The following is a 22,908-nucleotide window of genomic DNA, read 5'->3' as shown; positions in this document are numbered from 1 at the left end:
GGATTAACAATTTTCAGAAAATGACAGCGTTCGCGAATTATAGATGACGTGAAATATAAGTCGTGAAGATTGCGATGTCGGTTACACGTTACCAATAAGATACAAATGCACCATTTCAAGCTTAAAGTAATCATTTTTCCTATGCCCATCCCTGATAAGTAAAACAAAGACCCTTCACTTTTGCAGAAAATTAATGTCATTAAACTTATTTAATAGGCTTAAATATAGCCGTACCTTTGAACTGAACATGCTTCTAACATGCTCTTAAGTTGAACATTGTTAGCTCGTCTACTAATTTCGTGCTTTTGTAATAACATTGGTATCGTCGCATTTTAAACTCAATCACCTAAACCGTTCAAAATATTCAAATGAAACTTGTTGAACATTGTTAGCTGGTCTTCATTCCCAAGAAATGAATTCGGGCTTTTGTAATAGCATTTGTATATATATCGTCGTATTGCAAACAAAATGACCTAAACTGTTCAAGTCATTCAAATGAAACTTGGTACACATGTTGCCAGAGACAATACGCACATGTATAGCAAGGCGCATAACTCTGGCTTTAATTGTATTCGAGTAATTCCCCTTGCCCGACTGAAAAAAAAGGAACAGACGAGAGTTTGCGTTCCCTCCCTTTTCTTATTTATACATGACTTTACCAAAAAAAGTAGCTTTTAAAAATTCAACTTTGTATCCAAAGTTACCAGATCTCACCAGATGCCAATATCACAAAAATACTTAAGTCAAATCTCAATCTCAGACTCAACTCATTTTACCACATAATTTTATAACATTAAGAGATATTCAAAAATCGTATATGTTTGTACTCCTGCTCGCATAGACTATACTGATCAAAAACTTAAGTCAAGATTCCAAAGAAAAGATTAACTTAATGCTTTTAACACTTACTCAAGCATAGTTTTAGCTCGAAAATTGAGATTTCTTTGAAATATTGACGAAGATTTTATCAACACATTCTATGAGTAAATACGTTTTTAAAAAAAGTAAAAAAAAACATACAAGAAGATGTATCATTCTATGTTTTTAAGTGGTAAAACATGTTGAAGCTGAGTGTAAGATTTGACTTGAGTATTTTTGCAATGTTGGGACCAGACAATAGCTTGTTTTGTCACAACATTTAACGTTTTTGTACGGATCTTCAGTATGAACAGTTTGTTTCCGGTTTCTAGTTGGCTCAACGTCGTAGATCTCCGCTTTCCTCGTTGCCATAGCAACCTTGTCAATGTTGGCGGCCATCTTTTCCTGTGCGGTGGCGCCACCCGTTCCTATGACGTCAAGAACTCTGTACTCAGCAGCGTAGCGTCATTGGACCGGTACGATTCAACTACGAAGGAATGGGTCAATGTGGCGGATATGGTGGTTCCTAGGCACGACATGGGCGTGGCTGTTGCAGGTACTTCCTTTGATCATCAGAAATGTTTACCTTTTTCTAATTTTCTTTTTTTCATAATTTTTATTTACTAAGATTTTTTACGAAAATATTTTTTCTCACCATTTTAGCTGTTTGTTTTGGGTATTTTTACGATTAGAATACAGGCGAGGTATTGTTTTAGCCCTTGGTTGGTATTCATAAAACATCCTAAAGGAATTTCCTAACTTAACTTTATTTTCTTAAGTTAAGTATCTCGCTGGTGGTATGGTAATGTAACGGTCCGCTGTAAGCGGATGTGCGTTCATAATAATATTCCGTATAAAACGGAAGTACGTTCGCAGTACGTATGTTAACTTGGTAATATGCAAATTAGCAAAGCTCGGAATCTGTAAGAATAGAGAAGTTAGTGTATATAAAACCCAGTGGACCCTTCAGAGTCGAGCATGCTATTCCCTGTTGGTGTTTGACGGCGCACGGTACAGTATAATAACTTCTAATAGTATCTAAAATACTTCATCCTCATTAAGTTTATGAAATATGCATTTTTTTGTACGAATATATACTCGTACTTTTTTGAAATCGAGTACGAGAAACTATGAAACTTTGTTACTTTTAATTAAATTAAATTATTGCAAGATCTTATTTCCAAATCTCAAATTAGCGCGCATAGGTCTAGGACCCAATTTCAACGACGCCGTTTCCGAAATGACGTCCCGTTTACTTACAGTTTGGCGCAGTTTTCCGAAAACCTTTAATTAACTGTCATTTAACTATAATTTAGGCATATAAGAAATCAGTAAGAAAAATGATGGTTTCAGTGTAAGACCGCAATATATTTTACCTCGTAAACACCAACAGTTAAGTATAACTTTTGGTGTTTACTCGGTGAAATATGTTGTGATCTTATACTGAAACAAACAATTATCCATTATGTATGGAAATACCATCACATTTTAAGCCATCAACACAGTTGAACTGAATTGACTCTGAATAACATTAAAGATGACCTTTTACTCCAAAATGAGATTTACCACAATTAATACAATTCTTTTGACATACCAAAACGTATGAATTAATGTCGAAAACAATGGTTCTTATGAAGGATACCGAGTTTAATTTGGAAGAAAGGTGCAGAAAGCATGGTTTTTCTATCTTATGAGACTATAGTAGATAACAGTAAATCTTTTAGCACTCACCAATCATTTAATATTTTTGCGTTTTCAGCTATTAGATACACGGTTATAATCTTGTTATCAGTAATATTGTCCATAAATGCTTTATTGAGTAAGTAGCTAGAGGTGTATCACTCAAAATTTATGTTTGTTATACATTTGTATGTATTGATTTTGAATAAGAGTGTCAAATTAACTAAGACTATATCTTTTTAAGGCTCTAGAATCTTTATGATCGGAGGCATCTCAACCACCGCAGACCGCGTGTTGAAGTCAGTCGAGTGCTACGACACGGTCACGTGCTCATGGGTCCCGGGTGTGGAGGACCTGCCGCACCCGGCCCGCTGGGTATGCTGCGTGACACTAACGACAGCCTCGATGAAGAAGAGAAACACTTTCAAGAGATCAGCCAAGAAGATACAACTTCTGAACAGATTAAAGTAGACACTCTAAGGTTACCTCCATGCTTTGTTTGCTGAATTTTCAAGATTATCTTACTTTACTTACCAACCAACTTTATTTAGACAGGACGCCATTTTAGTCAATTTTGTTCGTAAAATGCTTTTTCCCTGAATAATATTGAGCACAACCAACACAGCCACTGTGATTATTTACGCAATAAAACCTTTTAAAAGTAACTCGAATTGTTTTGTTTTCTTTATTGATATATTTATGAACTGAAATGACTGATTTTTTAACATAATTCACTATTTTGCCGTAGTGTGGATTTTTTTTATCGTAATTTCCTAAAAGTAATGTGCATGTTTTGAGTGAACATGTTACAACAATAGTGTTACAATCCGAAAAAAGGGTCAGTTTGGTACAGAATCCCAGTTCTCGAAAAAACTACCAACCTGTTTTTTTTGTGAAGATGTTTGTGGTAACGAAGAACATTTTTTTTTACTTCGTGTTAAGAATATTGGTTGAGAATTGTTAAATATACATGAAGCTGAAAAAGAATAAGAGGGGACAGTGGACACTTGAATTAAAGAAATCCCCATTTAAACTCAGTTCAAGGAACACTTGGTGTGACTCTAAATCTATAAAAATGCAATGATTTTCATTCAAAATTCAGATGTTTTAACATACCTTTATGAACTTGTAAATGTTAATATCATCTTAGTAAGAAAATAATTTGTTTTTCAGTTAAATAAAAGTGCCCATTGGAAATGAATGAAAGTGGGCAATTTTCCCATTGGACCTAAATATCTCCCATTGAAAATGGAAATTGCCAATTGCTTTCAAACATGCTGGGCCACTAAACCCATCTTTGAAATGTCTTGGTCTGCCTATAAAAATTTGCTACACGCTTGAATATCCTAGAAAAAAAAGTACAGTCTGTAATTTACACGACACTGTAGTTTTTATTCCGGGGTTATAAATAAAACAAATGTGTAGACCCATCAAATGACAAACAAAATCAAAATAAAGAACAATGAAATGAAACAATAAAACAAGTAACTGATAGCGAAGATACAATACCTGGAACACATGCTATTTTTGACAGATGATAGAATATCTATAAATAACAAAAAAAATATAAAGAAATATAAAGATACTATGGTTGCATATTACTGCCGTACATAACCTGATAATGTTCGCGAGTTGTTTCTAGGTGTCTAGTTAATATCGCGAAACCTTTTCAAGATAAACATCATAAGACTAAAACAGGATTGAAATTGCCTTGAACTGGATTTATCAGACCATAACTCAGTGTGTTTTTGGAATTATTTTCACCGCCTATGCCTTGCGAATTGGGAAAATATACACGTTTTCACTTTTTTGTGCAAACATCATTTTGTGAAATAGTTATATGTCAAGGTTTTGAATGTTTTGAAGAAATTCATTGCTTTTTTATTCCTTGGAATCTTCTGCATTTATCAAATTGGGAAACAAATTATAAATTTTAGGGAAAATAGTTAACCACATACTGTTGTACAGCATGAAAATGTAATAGTTGGCAGTTCTTGGCTCTTTCAAGCCTGTTTCTAGTATTATGATATTTATCTTAGCGAACAAAAATCCCGAATATTAACTAGATAGCTAGCTAATTATTGCCAACATTAAGCGGTGAACACGAAACAGTTCGGGAACGCTATCAGGTTATATTCCGGCAGATATTTGCCACCATAGGATATCATGCCGACCTACATATGGAATGTTTAATACTAAAATACATACGCAAATACTATTACAATGTAAGTATGCATGCATATGCTTTATAAATACACATGTACTATTTAAAACTACATGCATGCATATAATTTAAAACTTAAAGTAAATTTAAAGATACTAGTAATTGGAACAAGTTGTTTATTCCCCTATAACTTCAGTAAGAATATTGTCCCCTCTATCATCAATAGTTTGATAAACGGGGGCGTCGAGTTCCGCCATAATTCTCTGCATTTCGGAATCCGATTTAGTAATACTATCCGAACCAAAGTACAGTTTTGTATACAGAAAATATCTAACCTTATAAAGCTCGTATAACACAATCTGCGCAAAAATACACAAAACAACACACAAAACACATGTTACGATCGCTTCTTCTGGTTTTCCCCAATCCAGTAAATTATAAGCGTAATGGCGACCTTCCAAAATTGTCCCGTCATTCAGGAAGTAGATGGCGTTGAAGAGTGAGTAAATGGAACCGAGGCAAACCGTATATAGCAGGTGTAAAATGCGGAACGGCGTACCGGAGATGAAAACATCAATCAGAACGTATATTGTGTTCAGGGTATGCTTTACCTCGCTTGATGGACTCTTTAACACCTCTGCAATATGAAATTAAATCGAGTTATCGCAAGTGGTCTTAAAATAGGCGAAATAGAACGACAAAAACCACCAATATATCCCGAAAGAGGACTCCATAGTTATTCAAATGAGAAATGAGGGTTTTGCTATATTTTGCCCTCACTGATTTAGGTTATACTTATTTTACTCGCTAAAAGTTGAGACATAGGACCTTGTAGTGGTTACGAATGTTTACTTATGTCGTTTTACCAGATACGGTACAACATCGGACCTCTAGTCCTAGGTGCATTTGAGTTAATATTCTACTCCTACGTGCATTTGAGTTAATATTCTAGTCCTAGGTGCATTTGAGTTAATATTCTAGTCCTAGGTGCATTTGAGTTAATATTCTAGTCCTAGGTGCATTTAAGTCAATATTCTAGTCCTAGGTGCATTTGAGTCAATATTCTAGCTCTAGGTGCATTTGAGTCAATATTCTAATCCGAGGTGCATTTGAGTGAGTTATCTTTTAGTATTCTAGTCCTATGTTGATTTGCGTTAATATTCATGTCCTAGGTGCATTTCGACACTTTTCTAAAAGCATATAAAGACAACTCACCAGACGTGTCTAAGACTCCGATGTAGGACCAGTAGGACACCGTTACAACCATGGCCGAGTTGTAACTAATGTTCTGTAGAAGCCATTGTACTTTCAAGGCCCTCGGCATTCGTTCAAACGTTTGGCGGTCTGTAACATCAGGGAGAGAATATAGATGAAGTAGAGGCATATTTATAGTAGTTTACGTGGAAGCATGAGCTGCAGCAAGATGAGCAGGTGCAGCAGCAGCAGCAGCACTAACAACATCAATGCTATCAACACTTAATGTTAATATTTGGAGATTAGTTAAGGGCACAGCTAGTTCCTATTTACAGCCATTTAAAGACCATTAAATGGCTTCTTACGAAAACATCCACAAGGGCAGATTGTATAATACACGGTGTATGTTACCTGGTACTTACTAAAATATTCGCAAGATCGAATGGTGGAATATACATTGTATGTAACTAGCTACTTACTTAGGCACTCGCAAACTCGTAAACATTCCCGCCTACTTACCTAAACACTCACCAGAGCGGATGGATTACGAACAATACACGTTGAGCATTACCGGCTACTTACCTAAACACTCGCCAGAGCGGATGGAGTAGTACACAGTACATGTAGCCATAAGTAGAGCCGTCAATGTTAGGAGTAGAAAGCTCCAGTTGGTAGCATAAATCTGAAATAGGTACCATGTATTAGCTGTACAATAACGTTTCCACTTTAATAGAGTATATGGTTAAGGTTAGAAAATGGTAAAACTCAAATGCTCTGCTTTGTTTGTTAAAGGAGCTACTTTATACGATGAAATTAACATTTAGTGTAAAGAACATCAAAAATGATTTGAGTCTTTGTTTCAAACCATTTGATTAAATGTTTATATAAATACAATAAGAACAATTGTCAGGAGTATAGAGACCATTATGGCGACTAAATTCTTACTAAATATGTATATGAATGGTCCTTGAAGAATGTGGTCGTCTCGTAGATGACGTCAGAGATAAGCCATGCTATGAATCCCATGGCGACGACAACTCGGTAAACGACGTAAAGCTTGTGGTTGAAAGGCCACTGAAAAATAGCGAAAACATGTCCTTGTAAAATAAATCTGTTTATCCTGTCTCGACAGGGCAATATCAGGCTATAAAATGTTCCATTCAACAGACAGGCTGCATGTTATGTCCCCTAGGGGAGTAACATCCAACGACAACGGAACAAAACTGCGTTTTGTAGTTCTGTAGTGAGTTTACTCTTCACTATGGCAACGCAGTTTCAATCGACAACGAAACAATACTGCCTTGTCAGGGTGAACAAAAAGAGAGTAGAAAAAACAAACGACAACGAAACAAAATTGCCTTGTCAGAGTGAACAATACTGTAGATGAAAAAACAAGCGACAACGAAACATATTTGGCTTGTCAGAGTGAACATTAAGGGAGTAAAAACAAACGACATTGAATAAAAACTGCGTTGTCAGGGTGAACAATAAGGGTGAAAAAGAAACGACAACGAATCAAAACTGCGTTGTCAGGGTGAACAATATGGGGAGAAGTATCAAACGACAACAAAACAAAACTGCGTAGCCAAATTGTAACACTATGGGAGTAGAAACAAACGACAACGAATCAAAACTGCGTTGTCAGGGTGAACACTATGGGGAGAAGTATCAAACGACAACGAAAAAAAAAACTGCGTAGCCAAATTGTAACACTATGGGAGTAGAAACAAACGACAACGAATCAAAACTGCGTTGCCAGGGTGAACACTATGGGAGTAGAAACAAACGACAACGAAACAAAACTGCGTTGCCAGGGTGAACACTATGGGAGTAGAATTAAGCGACAACGAAACAAAACTGCGTTGCCAGAGTGAGCACTATGGGAGAAGAATCAAACGACAACGAAACGAAACTACGTTGCCAGGGTGAACAATAAGGGAGTAGAAACAAACGACAACGAAACAAAACTGCGCTGTCAGGTTGCACACTATGGGAGTAGAAACTGCGTTACCAGGGTGAACTATATGCGAGTAGAATCAAGCTACAACGAAACAAAACTACGCTGTCGGTGTGAACACTATGGGAGAAGATACAAACGACAACGAAACAAAACTGCGTTGTCATGTTAAACATGTAGAAACAAAACGACAACGAAACGAAACTACGTTGCCAGGGTGAACAATAAGGGAGTAGAAACAAACGACAACGAAACAAAACTGCGCTTTCAGGTTGCACACTATGGGAGTAGAAAAAAACAACAACGAAACAAAACTGCGTTGTCAGGGTGAACACTATGGGAGTAGAATCAAGCTACAACGAAACAAAACTGCGCTCTCTGTGTGAACACTATGGGAGAAGGCGGGGCTGTTTCTGCCCATTTTGGGAAAAAGACCCTAGACATTTTGGGAAATTTTGCGTCATGAAAATGCTGAAATTGGGAAATTTTACAGTTAAAAGAAAAAGCTGTCTAGTCTCCTGCGAATTAGGAAATGATTTAATATTAGTTTATTTTCCCTTTAAAAGACACAACAAATATCAAAGCTTAGGGTGTAAATATCTTTTCCAATAAATCATGACAGATAATATTTCATACTGATCTCTGAATGTGATGAAAATCAATGATTTCCGAGTTCAATTATCAAAGAAACTTTACATCACATAATTTATTAGGATGTTGAAAATGAAACAGTACAGGTAAAAAGACTTTCTAACAAAAAAAAATAATATATATATATATATATATATATATATATATATATATATATATATATATATATATATATATATATATATTTTTTTTTTTGTTTTGGGATTTTCTTCTGAAGATTGGGAAAATATCTTATATTTTGCTTTGGGAATGGGTCCGATAGTCGGACCCGTGGGTACTATAGAAAAAGCCCTGGAAGATACAAACGACAACGAAACAAAACTGCGTTGTCATGGTGAACATTACGGGAGTAGAAACAAACGACAACAAAACAAAACTTTCTTGTCAGAGTAAACATTATGGGGGTAGAAATAAATGACAACACAACAAAACTGTGCTGTCAGGGTGACCATTATGGGAATATTAACAAACGACAACGAAACGAAACTTTCTTGTCAGAGTAAACATTATGGGGGTAGAAATAAACGTTTGCTGGGTGCACAGAGATTTAATTCCGAAGGGCCTCAATATTGTACACTCAATCATTCAATAAACACTCAAAGAATGGACACAACATGACGCAGAGCAACAAAAACTGATTACAAATGAAGACATTAAAAACAAGATATTCGTTTAAATTATTCAATCTGATTATAGAATATCCTCCCCGCGCTTTCATTTAAACGATAATGCAAATTTTATTCATTTATTCTGCAACCTTTATTTCCTGCCAAAATGACGAATTGCTGGATGCACCCTTGAATCAACTGCTCCTAAATTATTGATGAACTCATTTGTCTTGAAACATTATCTCGCATTCTCTTATTAACAAGACAAAACATGCGTAGGCCTAAAAATATATTTGGTTCGGGTAACCCGACCCTACTTACGAAGTAGGCGCCGACCCTACCGTTTTTATAGTCAGTTGTTAAAACAAATAATAGTTTTAAAAAATAAGTGTGTTTTAAAAAGTAGTTTTTAACCTTTAACACTTTATACAGAATATTACTTTAACACAATTCTCCAATGCTTTAAATAACGTTCTTATATAAAGTCTAATAAAAAAATAAAAATAAATAAAAGCCTACCTACTTTGCCTGTTTCTGAAAAGGATGTTACCCTAATCATACCATCTTTTTTTTGGCTTTAATGATCTCATTGGAAAACGACAAGAAAATGGAAACCCATTTAGCTAAATTTATAAAACCAGCTCACAGTTTAATGTTACAAAATTTCATCTTTCTCTTTCAATTAAACGATGTTTCTCTATTTCCAAAGCTCAAAGCCGTAAAAAGTTCAAAAATATAAATGTTTGAACTACTGTTTCTTTTGAAAATTTATTATATACTTATTTTCGAAATGGACTATTAAGTAGTCCTATAAGGCTTTTAAACGCATTGTGAACAACTAATTAAAACCAGGGCCCTGGGTTTATTTTCAAAACGGCTTTTGATATTTGCAGAAAATCGTGTATTCACAACGCTTAAATACACTCTCAATCCGTGATATGACATTGTTTGTTTCATACAATACTCTACAAAAATGCAACCGTTGCATGACATAGTTTCTTACAGTTTTTTTTACTTTGCGTAAAGCCGTGGAATGATCCATTTTCACATAAAACCATACTTTACGTGTATCCCATGAATTATCTAGTTTTAAACAATACTCTGCTAAAATGTATCGATGGCGTATGTTCCCTCCAATACTATACTTTGCGTATATATCCGTGGATTGATCTCGTTTATACAATACTGTTTTAAAATGCACCCGTTGCGTGACCTAGTTTCATTCATTACTATAAATTGCGTTAATCCCTCAGGTGTGGCTTAGTTTCAAACAATATTGTGCTTAAATCATCAATTGCGCGACCTAGTTTTTAACATTATTTTAGTGAATACAAAACTGAGGTGACCTAGTTTCAAACAAAACTATACTTTACATCCATGGTGTGACCTAGTTTCCTATATTACTATACGTTGCGTATATCCGTCCATGGCGTAACCTAGTTTCCGACACTACTATAATTTGCATAAAAACTTGGATTTGACCTTGTTTCAAACAAAACTATACTTTACATCCATGGTGTGACCTAGTTTCCGACACTACTATAATTTGCATAAAAACTTGGAAGTGACCTTGTTTCAAACAAAACTATACTTTACATCCATGGTGTGACCTAGTTTCCTATATTACTATACGTTGCGTATATCCATCCATGGCGTAACCTAGTTTCCGACACTACTATAATTTGCATAAAAACTTGGAAGTAACCTTGTTTCAAACAAAACTATCCTTTGCTTTCATGGTGTGACCTAGTTTCCTATACAAATGAATTACTTTACATGGCGTGTATCCATCGCGTGCCCTAATTCTTACATTACTTAGTAATCATGACGTAACCTAGTATCATATATTATTGTACTCTGCCATGACGTGACCTAGTTTCCTAAGTGACTTGTCTTAGTTTCTTTATTTTCTAAATGCATTATTGTGGGCTGGACTTATCAGTCACAAATATTTTAGAACAAAAACCTTTCCTATATAAGAATAATCATAATTTATTACTTAACAATTAGTTAAAAGAATGAACGACATGCGATCATCCGTACATAAAATAATTTTTTTTTAAAGAAACGGAGGTTTTGTGATCAAAGCCTTCTCCTACCGTTAACAGTTTCTCAAACCTGATATTTTAAAATGTTCGGGACTGTATTTTAGTAAAAACACCCCACCAAAATTAAGTGGTTCCTGAAATAGTCCTAATGACGACTAAAGTCCTAATATATCGATAACATAGAGTAATTGCGTCAGCTGAAAGGTTTTGAGTGCTTTAAAGTAGGTTGCATCAGTAAATATTTTATGAGGTGTCTCATTGTTAGATGTTAAATAGAGAGTCATCAGAGCTTTTGTAGAACTTGATACATTGTAAAACATTAAGATGATTTCATAAATTCCAATTTGTCCATTTTGACCCACATTGGCCAAAATATGTTGCAAACATAGATTTATAGCTCATCGCTCCAAATATGTCATTCAAAGACAAAATGTTCATGCAATCTATATTGGTTGTTAGAGTTAAGAGGGTGCAAATATTTTATGTCATTGTCACATGACGTCATTTCTTTTTCTTCTTCAATATTTCTAGTATATGCGTCTTTTGTATCTTTGATAACAGACTTAGTATTTTATACGCAGTACTATTTTAATTCATAAATCTAAATATATTTTGACAAGTTTCCACCAATTACTGAGCTGATTTCTAGTTCTCTTAAACACACAAAATTGTGAAAGTGTGCACATCATTGGCACGCAAACAATCTCGAATAGAGCAATTTGGTTACATTATGCCTGTAATATGCTCATTTCTGCACGCACATGAATCGCAGTGCTCTGATATAATTCGGTTAATGCAGAAAAAGCCACATAGATCAGGGGCGGCTCCAGGTATTTTAATTAGAGGGTGCGCACTTGGGGCGTAATTTTTGTCTAACATTAGATTGTTTTGGTGTAATATGTGCATATTTCTTCTACCATATTGACAAGAACAGTTCACTTGGACAATATTAGCTCGTTTACTCAGCGTTTTGACAACCCGTATAAAAGTAAATAATTGAAAATAAAATATATTTGTTCAAATAAGCTCCAAATAGCAACTACATATTTTTACAAAACCTTATCAATTGCTCAATATTGAAAACAAAAACAAAACACAATAAGTGCGACAAGCATTCTGTCAACATCCCAAATAAACTTATTTTCGTCTGATAATAAAGCGCAAGAGTATTCCTAAAAGGTTGAACTGAATAAAGAAATGTTTTTTTAAGTTGAGATAATTAAATTTGTGAAAATAGAATATTGTCAACTTATTTCGAACAGCCTGGATACAGCATTTTTTGTAATATAAACATTTTATCATTATAGCGAGAAACTGATAAAAAATGATAGTATTCCATGAATGACAATTTCATAATTAAGCACATTACATGGACAAAAATGAAATATCAACCTAAAAGAGACACCGTTTTCAAGAATTCGAGAAATTGTGCATAATGTTTTAACGCAAACCTTCTAGAAAGTATTCTTTAACAAAGCAGTCGTTCTGTATTTCGTTTCTCTGCGCATCTTTAACGAAAAAGCGTTTGCAAAATGTGTTTGCTTTTTAGAGATAACATATTATAGGTTAGTAGGTGACCCGATATGGGATATACGGATGTAGATATACGGGGCAAAAGAAACCATATCGGGTAAGGGCGATACTAAAACCAAAAATATGTTTTAGTTTAAACGTTTATATTTTACAGCAACAACGAAACAAGTTATTAAAACATTACATAATCGCTCTCGTTTGCACGATTTTACGCGAGAGTGTGGTTTTGCGCTGAAGGGGAAACATCTTTCTTGGACATGTTAAGTTATATATCGCAACTTGCGTGCTGTTACCAACAAAAATCAGTTCTCAACACCATTATTTGTGAATAAGTGCACATTATTTACACGCAACCCTTCTAAAATAAAGCAGTTTGATAACGCTGTCTGACAGACCCCATTTTAACCACATCACACGTCACTCAAGCTTGCACGCAACTAAATTAGAGTGTTCTTGTCAATTTCAGCAATACATGCAAAGCATACATGTATAGTTCTACAGACTTAATTAGATTTTGAACATTATTTGTACAGACTACGTATGCTTTTTTTTGAGTCTCCATATTTTAACTCGTTTTATAGAAGGCAACTCCTTTCTCTTAGACATTTTTTTATTATAAGTAATAGGTAGAATCAGTGATTTACAAACAAAGCTATTACACATCAATTTCATAGTGAAATAACCTTAGAATCAGAGAATGAAAGAATGAACATATACGAATGTGGCAAGCTGTTACACGAACAGTTGCTTAAGGCAAGAATGACTCATACACTCGCCAAAAATACATACCATAAATCCTAAATACAGAGATTAACTCTCGTCATTTGTATTTTTTGAAGACCATTAGTAATAATTATGAATCATTATCAGGAATATAAAAAAGCCCTGAATGATCAAAGATAGTTAATGTCGGTATTTGCATATTTTCATTTTATCTCTTATCAGACTGTTCTGGAAAACTCAACACAATATCTCATATACAAATGTTTCGCAGTCTATTGCAGAAAATTAACAGAAAAGGGCGTTGAAATCTCTACTTAAAGGAGTTTTAAACTAAAGACAAAATATGAGGAAAAACAAGCTTAACAAAATGGTGATTTTGCTAGAAACAACAATCTGAGACCGACATTTCTAAAAATATAAAAATATTAAGGCTTTGTTCTCGCCTAATTTTAATTCAATATTTATTTGTATAATTACTTAACTCACAGCTTTATCATTTAGAAAATATTCACTTTTTACAAATGAGTTTTAGCAAATGCATATGGGGTTGTTCATAAAATGTGACCATAAGAAACCATGACTTAAACAAATATGCTCGTAGAACTATACTTCAAACACCCGGGCTCTTCACTTAAAAATATATTGAAACCGACTTAAGCTCTAAACGTCGATTAATAAAAGCCCTCACTAAACACATACTAGTAGAAGTATACTTCGAACGCTATGGCTCTACATTGATGAAATATAGAAACACCGACTTTGTCTTTAAAAGGTTTCAACACCGATGACATAAAGAAAGACCGACTTTGTCTTTAAACGGTTTCAACACCGATGACATAAAGAAAGACCGACTTTGTCTTTAAACGGTTTCAACACCGATGGCATAAAGGAAGACCGACTTTGTCTTTAAACGGTTTCAACACCGATGACATAAAGAAAGACCGACTTTGTCTTTAAACGGTTTCAACACCGATGACATAAAGAAAGACCGACTTTGTCTTTAAACGGTTTTAACACCGATGCCATAAAGAAAGACCGACTTTGTCTTTAAACGGTTTCAACACCTATGACATAAAGAAAGACCGACTTTGTCTTTAAACGGTTTCAACACCGATGACATAAAGAAAGACCGACTTTGTCTTTAAACGGTTTCAACACCGATGACATAAAGAAAGACCGACTTTGTCTTTAAACGGTTTCAACACCGATGACATAAAGAAAGACCGACTTTGTCTTTAAACGGTTTCAACACCGATGGCATAAAGAAAGACCGACTTTGTCTTTAAACGGTTTCAACACCGATGGCATAAAGAAAGACCGACTTTGTCTTTAAACGGTTTCAACACCGATGGCATAAAGAAAGACCGACTTTGTCTTTAAACGGTTTCAACATCGATGACATAAAGAAAGACCGACTTTGTCTTTAAACGGTTTCAACACCGATGGCATAAAGAAAGACCGACTTTGTCTTTAAACGGTTTCAACACCGATGACATAAAGAAAGACCGACTTTGTCTTTAAACGGTTTCAACACCGATGACATAAAGAAAGACCGACTTTGTCTTTAAACGGTTTCAACACCGATGACATAAAGAAAGACCGACTTTGTCTTTAAACGGTGGCCATTAGAAGCCCTCACTAACCACACATTAGTAGAACTATAGTAATAATAATAATAATAATAATAATAATAATAATAATAACTTTATTTAACGAAGGTTACATACTCAGTGTACAATCATTACAGACATGCTACTTATTTCCAGCATGGCCTTCACACAAAAAGTATTACAAAAACACATATACTTAGTTACATATTAAGCAACATACAAAACATACAATCACACTATCACTATCATACATTTCTTTGACAAACACAACTCAGTTTAATATGATGATTATAAATTACAATAATTTCATACTGTAAATAATGTAAACATATTCAGTAAACCCCCATTCAATCAATATATTTTCAACATTTACATATTTGGTAGTATCCATTACAAGTTGTTGCAAGAATATCATATACGTACATTAACACAATTCACAATTCATGTAAACAATGAACTTTTTATTATAATGTGAATTAAATAAAGTGTCAAGATTTTTTTTCATGTGACAAAATTATTCTGCAAATAAGTAGCCTTTTAATGCATGTTTAAAGGCTGGTAGCTTATCTTGACATTTAATGTATGTAGGAAGAGAATTCCAAATTTTCATTGCTTTATAGGCAAATGTATTTTTGATATAGTTTGTTCTAGGTTTTACAACAAAAAGATCCTTGTTTTCTGAAGAACGCAAGCTATAGTGCTCATTTTTGGCAAATGTTAACAATTCTGTGAAGTACGAAGGAGTCAAACATTTCATGCTTTTGAAAACAAGTGATGAAAAATGATAATAGCACCTGTCTTCAAAAGATAGCAACCCTGACTGTTTGAATATGTTTTCACAGTGGCTAGTTCCCGACTTCATTATTAGCTTAATCGCTCTTTTCTGAATATTAGTGATTTTTGTGGTATCTGAGGAATGTGTAAGTCCCCAGTAATGTATACATTGAACATTCGCGCTCTACAATGATGACATATAGTTACACCGACTTTGTCTTTAAACCGTGGCCATTTAAAACCCTCACTAATCACATACATAGAAAATCTATACTTCAAACACTCTACACTATTCTTACTTTGTAAAGCTGAACTCTCACAGATCGACCGTTTTGACCACTTTTTTTTATTTTTTTTTGTCCTAGAATCAGTCAATCTTTGTTTGTCTGTCTGGAATCCAGTAAATGACTGTTGACAAAAGATCAGAATGCAGGTTTCCTTATTTACTTTTGTATGCCCAAAATTCATTTTTCTGCGTTAACTAGTAATTTTTTAGCCATAAAACATTTTTTTTAATATGAAAACTTCGCACTGATTTTTTGCCAGCAAATGTTTTACGTCATTGTCACACGCAGCTCGTTTTATTTTTCTGCTTCAATATTTCCGGTATCCGTGTGTTTAGATACTTTGTTCTTTGATCGAGTAATTTATACTCAGAGTTAGTATTATTTTTATTTTTTTTTCAAATTCCAAAATGTAATATATTGCTTAAAGTTTCCATTAATTTCTAAGCTGGTTTCCCTAAGTTCTCTTAAACACACAAATTTGTGAAATTGTGCACATTATTGGCACGCAAATCTTCTCGAATAAAGCAATTTGGTTACATTATGCCTGTAAGGCTCATATCTGCACGCACATGAATCGCAGTGTCTGGTATAATTCGGTTAATGCAGAAAAAGCCGCATAGATCAGGGGCGGCTCCAGGATTTTAATTACGCTCTTGGGGCGTATTTTTTGGCTAACATAAGTGCATTCTGGTGTAATCTGTGCATATGTAGTCATTCGGAACACCTCGGTCATTTCCATCGACAATTACCTCGGATGTATATTGACGGTTTACAATGTCAGAAATCTTTACATTTAACTACGCTGCAAGTAGATCGCGTCGTAAATTCAATTTACTGTAAAGCAATTAGCAATTAAACTAAATGACCTTACTCTTGGTAATCATAATAATTCGTGCAATAATACTTCTCGATGGCAATCAATTTAGACTTAGTAATACACAAAACAAGTTAAAACTCTACAGAAAATTGATACTATTATTTAAAAGTTTACGAACTACTTCTACTGATGTACCGGCATACATCCGAGGTCATTTTAGAAGGAAAATAGCCGAGGAGTTCCGAATGCATATTTATTCTTCCACATTGACATGAAAAGTTTTGTTTTTGCACGCAAATTTTAGGAAAGGGCTCTTGCAAATTTGTATGCTTTTTAGAGATAAAATATTCTAGTATTTATCTTACATTATATGCATAAATTGACAAACCATATTAAAACTATTTTGTTTAGTTCAATAGACCGATTGAGAAAAGTTGGTAAATGTTTTACTTGTATAATGTGTTATGATCATCAGTTATGTTACACCAAAACCAAAATTATAGTTCAATCATATATATTTTACAGAGAAATAAATGAAAGTAATCATTACAATATCATATTAATCGCTCTCGTTGCCACGATTTCACGAAAGAGTGTCGTCTTGTGGTGAGGCGGACACATCTTTTTTGAACATGCTAAGTTATGTTTCGCCACTTGCGTGCAGTTATTTTCAAATACTCAGTTTTCAACGCCATTATTTTTGAATTAGTGCACATTATTCACACGCAACCCTTCTAAAATAAAGCAGTTTACGCTGTCCGACAGACCAAATTTGGACCACATCACACATCACTCACGATTGCACGCAACTAAATTAGAGTGTTCTTGTAAATTTCAGCAGTAAATGAAAAACAAACATACATGTATACTTCTAGAGGCTTTATTAAATTTTTAACATTATTTAGAACAAACTGTATGCTAGTATTTGTGTATCCATTTTTTAAATAGTTATATCGAAGGCAACTCCTTTATCTTAGATATTGAAAATGTTGGTATAATCCATGCTATTCAAACAGAGCTATTAGAGAACATTTTCACAGTGTAGTATACATAACATATATGAATGTGGCAAGCTGTTACACGAACCGTTGCTTAAGGCAAAAATGATTCTTACACTCACACTTTTTATATATAATAAATCCTAAATACAGGCATCAACTCTCGTCATTTGTAAAATATATATAGACAATTAGTGATAATTATAAATCGCTAACAGAAATATATAATAGCCCTGAGTGAAAAATGTATTAAATGTCGATATTTGCATATGTCCCTTTAATATCTTATCAGACTGTTCCGGAAAACTTTTGCAATCTATCATATAAAAATATTTAGCAGATCATTGCAGAATAATCAGAGAAAAACATAATTTATATGACGAAGGAACTATAGATCTATTTATATTATGCACTTGTATATTTTGATATCAGCCATGGAAAGGCAAAGAGGCAAAGCAGCGTTAGGCTAATTTTACAGTTAAATATCAGTGTCCGGTTAGCGCAGTGGTTAGCGCACTCGCTTCTCACCTAGGCGACCCGGGTTCGATTCCCGGCTTGGGCGCATGTGAGTTTGGTTTGTGGTCACAAAGCCGGACAAGTGGGTTTCCTCCGGGTTCTCCGGTTTCCCCCACAACACAAGACCACACTCTCGCGTAAAATCGTGCCAACGAGAGTGATTAATATAATGTTGTAATAACTTGTTTCACAATCGTTGTAGAATAAATATGTTTAAACTAAACTAAATATCAGTGTAAGATAACCGTAGCGTAACGGAAAGTGCGCATAATGACCTTTTAAATTTCAAAGCCCACGCATATTGCACACAGCAACTTCGTTGTCGATTTTTCTCTATTGAAGGAGTTTTAAACTATAGAAAAATATGAAGAAAGGCAAGCTGAACAAATTGGTTAATAAGCTGGAAACTTTCAAATTAAAATGTATCTGAGAGCAAATTCTATATGCTTTATTCGCGCCTAATTTCAAATTGAAAAAGTTATGTAAAAGTGTGTAACTTATTTGTTTATGATTCATATTGTTTGTTCAAAAACGGTGGCAAGTTATGACCTGAGCCGGTATTCATAAAACATATTGAATGATCTCTTAACTTAAGTTAATATCTTAAATGTCCATAGTCAAATTAAAAGAATATTATAAGTCATTTTAGAATAAATTAATGTATATTCAATATCAATACAAAAATATTTCAAATATTATAAAGTTATGATATAAAAGGACCAGTGAGATAATTAACTAAGGAAAATGACTTAGGTTAAGAAATAACTTAAGATGCGTTATAAAAACCGGCCCTTTCTTGAACAAATACAGTAGAACCGTACTTTGGGCGCTTTGGATCTACAATGACCCGACTGAATTCAAACGATATATAATGCTTTTATTTGTATTTCCATTGTAAATGACATACATTTCTCCACAAAAAATGTCCTGAACCAGAATTTACGATTTCTAGTCGCCTAGCTTAAATGACGATAATTGATCTGGCGACCAAGTTAAATATAGGCTTTGTATGTGGACAATACACTGTGCTTACAGATACAAATGTGACAGACGGGAGGGAAGAGATTTGGTAGTTTGTTTGACCAATTACGATCTGACTTAGAAAAGAATATTCTAGGAACGAAAACTAATTTTATTTGTAAGCAAAATTGTTTTCTTCCAGATAATGTTCCTAACGAATTTTTACAAGCCAATGTAGGTCGTCTGACTTATTAAATCACAATATTTGAGGGGTGGCATTCAACATGCAACCTAGGTCAATCTAATGGTCATTCGTCATTGACTCCATTTACTGCATGTGTCCGTTAATTTTATTGAGCAATCCGATTAGCTACATCGATATTATATCATTATTGAACATCATCACCGGTAGCGAAATTGAATTAAGACATTGTCTGAGAACATTATAAAATGGTAATATATGTGGGTTTTTTTAGTTTGGCCAATTATCTGACTAATGTACACGCTCTTATTTAAAATATGGTAAAATAATGACAGAGCGTATATATTAAGATATGAATTTGTTCAGATTGAATGGCCAATGTCCTTTATTTGCTAGTCAAAACTTATGTAAGTGTGGTATTCATAAAGCATCGTAAGATATTTCCTAATTTAAGTTACTTTCCTAGTCTAGGTGTCACACGGGTCATATGATGGCATAACAGAATTGTTTTTGAAATAAGTCATTTTCATTTACTTTTTAAAAATCCTCTTGATGGTCTGCAAAAAGTATAACATAATAGAGTTATGCATGTACTTCGCAAAGGTTTCACCTAAGCGAATGTACTCATATATGTACGTTGCCATATTCTAAAATGCATCCGTTGCTTGACCTAGTTTTTTCATTTTAATAAGTATATCCGTGACGTGATCCTGTTTAACTAAATACTATTCTTAAATGTATCCATAGCGAATCCTAGTTCCTTCTATTTATATATTTTGCGTATTTTTGTGGCGTGATCTAGTAATATAAAACTATATCCATGGCGAATCCTAGTTCCTCCTTCAAAATAGTTTGCCTTTACACCTGGTGAGGCCTGGGTTTCATACACAACTATACTAAAAGCATCCATGGCGCGACCTACTTTGCTTAATAAATTTGGATGTCTTATATCCATGGCGGAACCTAGTTAGTACAGAATTATACTAAACTACAGGCTTGACCTAGTTCCGTATATATCTTAACTGTGTGTATATCTGTGGCGAGACCAAGTTTCGTATAATTATATATGAATTGCAACCGTTGCATGGCCTAGTTTTATACAAAACTATTCTAGAATGCACCAATGACTTGAACTAGCTTCCTCCACTACTAGATATTATGTGTGTATGTTCGGGGCTTGAGTTGGTTTCATTAAAAAGGTACACTTTGAAACTTGGTATGCGTAAATTTCCTCACTTTTAGTATACGTTTGTTTTGTGACCTAGCTTCATACAAAAAAAATGCTTAATATCCGTGGTGTGACCTAGTTCCCTATCTTACTATACGTTGCTTTTGTCCGCTTGGCGTATATCAATGGCTCAACCTAGTTTCCAACATAACCATACTTTCCGTAAAAACTTGGAGTGACCTTGTTTCATACAAAACTATACTTTGTATCCGTGGTGAGACCTAGTTTCTTGTAAAAATGGATTACTTTACTTTGCGTTTATCCATCGCTTGACATATTTCTTGCACTACTTTGCATTCATGGCGTGACCTAGTGTCCTACATTACTGTACTCTGCATGTATGCGTCTTTTCTTGTATCTGTGTGTTTTGTTTCTTTGTTTCTAGATCTAGTTATTTTATACGCAGTATTTTTTTAAATTTCAAAATCTAATATATTTTTACAAGTTATCATCAATTACTAAGCTGATTTCACTAACTTCTTTTAAACATAGAAATTTGTGAATTATAGACACGCAAACAATCTCGAATAGAGCAGTTTGATTACATTATGCTGTAATGCTTTTTGCTGCACGCACATGAAACGTATTGCTCTTGTATAATTCGGTTAATGCAGAAAAGGCCGAATAGAGATCAAGAGCGACCCAAGGATTTGAATTAGAGGGTGCGCACTTGGGGTGTAATGTTTGCCTAACATTAGTGCGTCTTGTGTAATCTATGCATAATGAGTCATTTGGAATATCTCGGCAATTCTCGATTGAAGACAACTTCTGATGTATATGAACGGTTTATAATATAAAAAAATCTTAACATTAAACAACGCTGTAAGTAGATCACGTAGTTATTTCAATTGAGCAGTTAAACTTAAGGACTTTACTCTTGGGAAAAAGTTCATTTGGACGTTTTTTGTTTTGGAACGTAACATTAACGAAAAGGATCTTGCATGATTGCACGCAACTTATTTAGAGCTTTCTTGTTAATTTCAGCAGTTAATGTAAAGGAAACATGTATGTACACTTCTACCGACTAAATAACATTATGATCATTATTTTGAACAGACTGTGTGCTAGTTCTTGTGTATCCATATCTGAAATCGTTTGATCGAAGGCAACTCCTTTATCTTAGATATGTAAATGGTTGCTAGAATCAATGCTATTCAAACAAAGCTATAAGATAACATTTTCAGAGTGAACTATACCGTAAAAAAATGAACATATATGAATGTGGCAACCTTTTCCCTATCAGTTTTGCTTATGGCAAAAATGATTCATACCCTCACACTTTTTATATATAATAAATCCTAAATACAGGCATCAACTCTCGTCATTTGTAAAATATATATAGGCAATTAGTGATAATTATAAATCGCTAACAGAAATATATAACAGCCCTTAGTGAAAAATGTATTAAATGTCGATATTTGCATATGTCCCTTTACTCTCTTATCAGACTGTTCCGGAAAACTTTTGCAATCTCTCATTTACAAATATTTAGCAGATTATTGCACAATAATGGTAGAAAAACATAATTTATATGACGAAGGAACTTAAAATCTATTTAAAGTGTGCACTTGTATATTTTAATATCAGTCTTTGAAAGGCATCAAGGCAAAGAAGTGTTGGGCTAATGTTTAAAGTTACATACCAGTGTAAGATAACCGTAGTTTCCAAGCCCACGCAAATTGCACACAGCAGCTACGCTGTCGATTAATCCTTTATTTTATAGGAATGACGTCACCATTACGTCATATGTACTTCCGTTGTGTGGAAAATTCTCAATAAAAAAAAAATGTTCTTATGATTGATAGACATGTTTTCACATGCTCAATACACTGTAAATCAAAACTATCATTATTCGTGAAACTCTTATACCTTAAGTATCAATTCTTGCTTGATTTATCATTTAGAGTAAAGATTAAAGCATAAACCGCTGCCCTATAGTTGAAAGGTCATTTTGGCAGAACTGTCATGGCGGACGGTGCAATTTTTAGAGTTTGTTTTTCAAGTGGAGTGATTTTTCTTAGGAATAACTTCACCCCCCTTTTTTATTGGCTTAAAATGTAATTTAAAGCTTGTACTTTAAGAATATATGTGGTTATCATA

The 22,908-nt window shown here is 34.1% G+C and overlaps 2 protein-coding genes across 4 annotated transcripts in view; one reads left to right on the top strand and one right to left on the bottom strand.

The window, feature by feature from the left end:
- Window positions 1-3,203, top strand: part of LOC128218021 (kelch-like protein 12) — a 33,485-nt gene extending 30,282 nt beyond the window's left edge. Inside the window, exons 10-11 of the mRNA XM_052925528.1 lie at window positions 1,191-1,414; window positions 2,783-3,203. Coding sequence (XP_052781488.1) covers window positions 1,191-1,414; window positions 2,783-3,009 — 451 coding nt within the window. The 3' untranslated portion in view covers window positions 3,010-3,203. The remainder of the gene's footprint in view (window positions 1-1,190; window positions 1,415-2,782) is intronic.
- Window positions 3,204-3,226: 23 nt separating this feature from the next.
- LOC128218022 (protein rolling stone-like) overlaps window positions 3,227-22,908 on the bottom strand; it is an 88,210-nt gene continuing 68,528 nt past the window's right edge. Inside the window, exons 2-5 of one of the 3 annotated variants that reach the window (XM_052925530.1) lie at window positions 6,842-6,970; window positions 6,479-6,578; window positions 5,918-6,046; window positions 3,227-5,339 (exon numbers count right to left, since the gene is read on the bottom strand). In XM_052925530.1, the coding sequence (XP_052781490.1) occupies window positions 4,879-5,339; window positions 5,918-6,046; window positions 6,479-6,578; window positions 6,842-6,970 (819 nt within the window). In that variant the 3' untranslated portion in view covers window positions 3,227-4,878. The remainder of the gene's footprint in view (window positions 5,340-5,917; window positions 6,047-6,478; window positions 6,579-6,841; window positions 6,971-22,908) is intronic. The other 2 variants (XM_052925531.1, XM_052925529.1) reach the window with 2 other exon arrangements.

The sequence above is a fragment of the Mya arenaria genome, chromosome 14 (assembly GCF_026914265.1).
Source record: "Mya arenaria isolate MELC-2E11 chromosome 14, ASM2691426v1".
NCBI lineage: Eukaryota > Metazoa > Mollusca > Bivalvia > Myida > Myidae > Mya > Mya arenaria.
Note: the sequence above shows the minus strand (reverse complement) of the source record. Positions and strands in the feature narration are given on the sequence as shown.